Source organism: Rhyacophila brunnea, unplaced genomic scaffold, assembly GCF_057557595.1.
Source record: "Rhyacophila brunnea isolate RB1 unplaced genomic scaffold, BYU_Rbru_1.0 scaffold_20, whole genome shotgun sequence".
Lineage (NCBI taxonomy): Eukaryota > Metazoa > Arthropoda > Insecta > Trichoptera > Rhyacophilidae > Rhyacophila > Rhyacophila brunnea.
Window position 1 is genome coordinate 17,656,507 of NW_028232860.1, and position 3,665 is coordinate 17,660,171.

The 3,665-nt window shown below is 32.9% G+C and overlaps 1 protein-coding gene across 1 annotated transcript; it reads left to right on the forward strand.

Annotated features, from left to right (window-relative positions):
• Window positions 1-413: 413 nt before the first annotated feature.
• Window positions 414-2,866, forward strand: LOC147071309 (actin maturation protease). The gene is made up of 2 exons (XM_085947852.1): window positions 414-1,043; window positions 1,285-2,866. The coding sequence occupies exons 1-2, from the start codon at window positions 562-564 to the stop codon at window positions 1,619-1,621; spliced, it is 819 nt and encodes a 272-aa protein (XP_085803978.1). The 5' UTR covers window positions 414-561; the 3' UTR covers window positions 1,622-2,866.
• Window positions 2,867-3,665: the final 799 nt, after the last annotated feature.

The following is a 3,665-nucleotide window of genomic DNA, read 5'->3' on the forward strand; positions in this document are numbered from 1 at the left end:
ACTGTGACGTTGACAGGTTTGGTGACACCCTTTTGAAAAAAAATCTATGCATTAAACCACCGTAATAATAATACAATACAATACCAGTTATGTTAAGATTATTAAGCATAATTTTATTTTAAACTAAGATGTCGATACTTGTCTGAAAAACCTCTCCATTACTTGAAATATCAATTGCAATAGTTCTTTCATTCGCTGCCCCTATACAACGCATGATCTGCCTACCCACACGGTACGTCACCGACGTATATAATAACAAACAATAACAAACGTTTATTTGATATTATTATACCAGAAGAAATAGAATCGACATTATCGTGTAAATAAGGATGTAAACGTAAAATTGTTAAGAATTGAAACCAAATCGTATTGATGTGACGTTAAGATCTGAACATTGTATAAAATTAAGTCAAAATACAAATAAATCACAACTGTCAAAGTGTCAAATTTCATAGCAAAATATATTGATATTACTATTGTGTTGTTTACTTGTGCGAATAAAGTGACTTTACGTAACTTTGTTAAAGAGAAGGGTTTTGAAAATTTTATAAAAATACCATTATGTCGAAAGTAGATACACCGGCACCGCCTCCTCTTCCAGTAAAACATTTAAATCAAAACAATGAAAGACATAAGTGCCCGCCTGCTCAATATATTAAAGATACTTCAATGTGTAAATGGGCTATCATGAATCCTGAATTACGAAACGCGTGTATAAGAAATCGTCTTTTCGAGGATAAGCCATTCAAATATCGCTATAAGCATTTCGATTCTCTTCTACAAGATGGACCGACATGCGGCTTGGTCGCCATGTCGATATTACTGGAGCATAGGATTTCGCCGACCGATCTGTTGGGAATCGCGCGACATAAAAAATACTCAAACAATGGAGAGCTGTTTAGCGTAAAAAATGCCTTTAACATGTTACAAAAAGTAATGGAGAATTTGAATATAGATGACTTAAAAATGGAACTAAAAAATATACCACTTTGCTGCACCGCAGTCGTCGAATCGCTCTTAGAAGGATGTATCTTACTTGTGCCGTATCCTTTGAATTTTATTTAATTTAAAAAAAATGTATTTTATTTGCCAATCACCTTGATTTTTCTCATGTCATATTTTCACCCTTTGGTCCAGCTTTCTAGGATGTTGAAACACCCTGTGTCACGGTGAGATTCACCCGTGGCATCATCGGTAGCGAGTAACCGAGCCAGATTCAATGTTGCGTCTTCAATTTTGAATTATTTTATAAAAAAATACTTATTCCTTAATATTTGTATGCAGATATGATGCTGATTTCAATCACTCTCCATGCCTAAAAAATGGTCATAAAGCCCATTGGGCTGTTATCACGGGTATATTAATAAGGAAACCGTTCACTGACAGTTCCAGTACAATCCTCAGAAACTTAAATATGAATGACGTTTTCGTCACTGCAAAGCAAGGGAAATCTATACATCTCGGCCTTTGGAATTTGAAATCTTTAGAGATGAGTAATCAAAATTTGACTGATTTTTCACCGGACCGTAAAGATGACAAATTGGAGTACATTTTACCAGTCGGCGGTCTCGCATCCAGTGATGGACTAAAAGGGCAGTTTATCATGATACGTACACCTTGATATAAATTACCAAAATGTTTTCTGTTGATAATTTTTCTTGATGTTAAAACAGTTTTGTGTTGTGTCAATGCGTGTTTGATCCGGTGAGTTGACAACCATCCTTCCTAAAAAATCTGTTAAGATAACCTTCATTCCGCAGAAGTCACACTCTGTTTCGTAGCGAAAATAGTTATAAAACCTTTTTGTGTGGTCAATCAACTCCCTTCTTGTTGGTGTTTAAAACAGCGTATGAACGAATCATCGATCTTTCTGAATTTCTTTCAATCCAGTTGAAAACTTTACCAGTCCAATAATAAATAATCAATGTTTGATATTGTGGCCTATAAGTTATGATCCCACAAATCATGACTGTGGCAGCGTGGAAATGTGGCCTATTTGTGACTTTAATATTTAACATTTTTGATGTTTTGTTTGTTTTATTTTGAATTTGAAACTACTACTAGATGGAGCTGTTGTAGATATTATTTTCTAATACTTAAAGATTGGATCTGAAATGTACAACAAATTATAAGATAATTTGGATTATTTATTGTATTGTGCCTTATTTTAACACTACTGACAGCCATGTACTTCAACTAACCATTTTTACCATAAAAGAATATGATTTTAATAAATCCTACACCAGAATTGTTACATAACTAAAATACAAATTGACGCTACCATTAAAATTGTTCCTAATGCATCGATGTCATTGAACTACTTTACAAGCTACAAGCCAGCAAATTTACAATCTGCTTGTAAACTTGCCCAGTGTCATCATCGAACTAGCTAACAAGCAGATTGTAAACAATCTACCGAGAAAAGTTGAAAGCCGGGCTACTTTACATGCTGGCATTTGGGCCGATATGCGTCTGCGCAGTAGAGCGATAGTGGTGATGGGCCGAACTGCGTCTGTGCGCAGTAGAGCGATAGTGGCGACCTGGTAAAAAAACGAACTACTCAATACGTCCTGTCAAAATAGTACCAAAATTATGGTTTCAACTCGCTAGCTTCTGAGCGAGTGGAAAGTTTTGTGTGTCATCCTCACAATCGCACTAGCTGACTCGCCGACAAGCAGCTTGTAACGTAGCTCAATGTCATCGAGCCTTAAATGAAGATTTTATAAGGTTTATAAATGGAAGTTATTATATTATTATGAATAAAACAAGCTGTTAATGTATAATATTTTTTATTTTATGGATTACATTATTGACATTCACATACATTATTATTTCATTATAAATAAACAATACTGATTTTAATTTATATTGCATTTCATTTCTGCGCCTCTTAATTCATATTATTATTTACTTGTGGCAACTCTGATCATCCTAACATAATTCAATTATTTTATTTACAATAATAATGAGACGTCTCTAATAGACAGACACGCTTAGGGATTAGTCACAACATATTTATCCATATGTTCTTTGAGAATTTTTGTTAATGAGATGAGATCCTTCTTATTTGATTGCTTTCGAATAAATATTGCGCTATCCCATGACTGATTTTAATCTTCAAATTTTAATTGAAACTATTGTTTTCAAGATATTTTAACACTTCATTGAAATAAAAGTACAAGACTGTAAGAAATTTGTTCCTGCATAATATAACGCAGACAAATTGCAATGTATTTAATCTTTCATATTCTTTAATATAAGTACATATACTAATCAATATGTTTTACGAACAGTCAATTTTATATGCCATGGAATGGGTTAATACGTAAATCTGTACGGACATAATTCTTGTGTAGTTTTGGTTATAGATGTTACATAAATTGAATCAATTAGTTTTCACGACCTCTTTCATTTAACTTTTTAAAATTAAATTTACACAATTTTAGTTTAGGACTAGAGAGATGTTCAATTCCAAAAATGATTTAATAATTTTCATAAGTTGGTTTTGTCAATATTATTGTTTTGATGTATGCCTTATACTTTTCACATCGACGGATTAGGAGTCGAGTAAGAGGATGGTTATTTTAAATCTTTAGTCTCTTGTTAATGACCGATCAAAATTTATGTAACATTTATAGTACAGAAATTTACGCATAAATAGTACA

Bases quoted from the DNA above. Each gene is read 5' to 3' on its own strand.
- LOC147071309 (XM_085947852.1), top strand. From the start codon at position 562: ATGTCGAAAGTAGATACACCGGCACCGCCTCCTCTTCCAGTAAAACAT. The intron at 1,044-1,284 runs GTATCCTTTGAA...ATTTGTATGCAG, and splicing joins GGATGTATCTTACTTGTGCC to ATATGATGCTGATTTCAATC.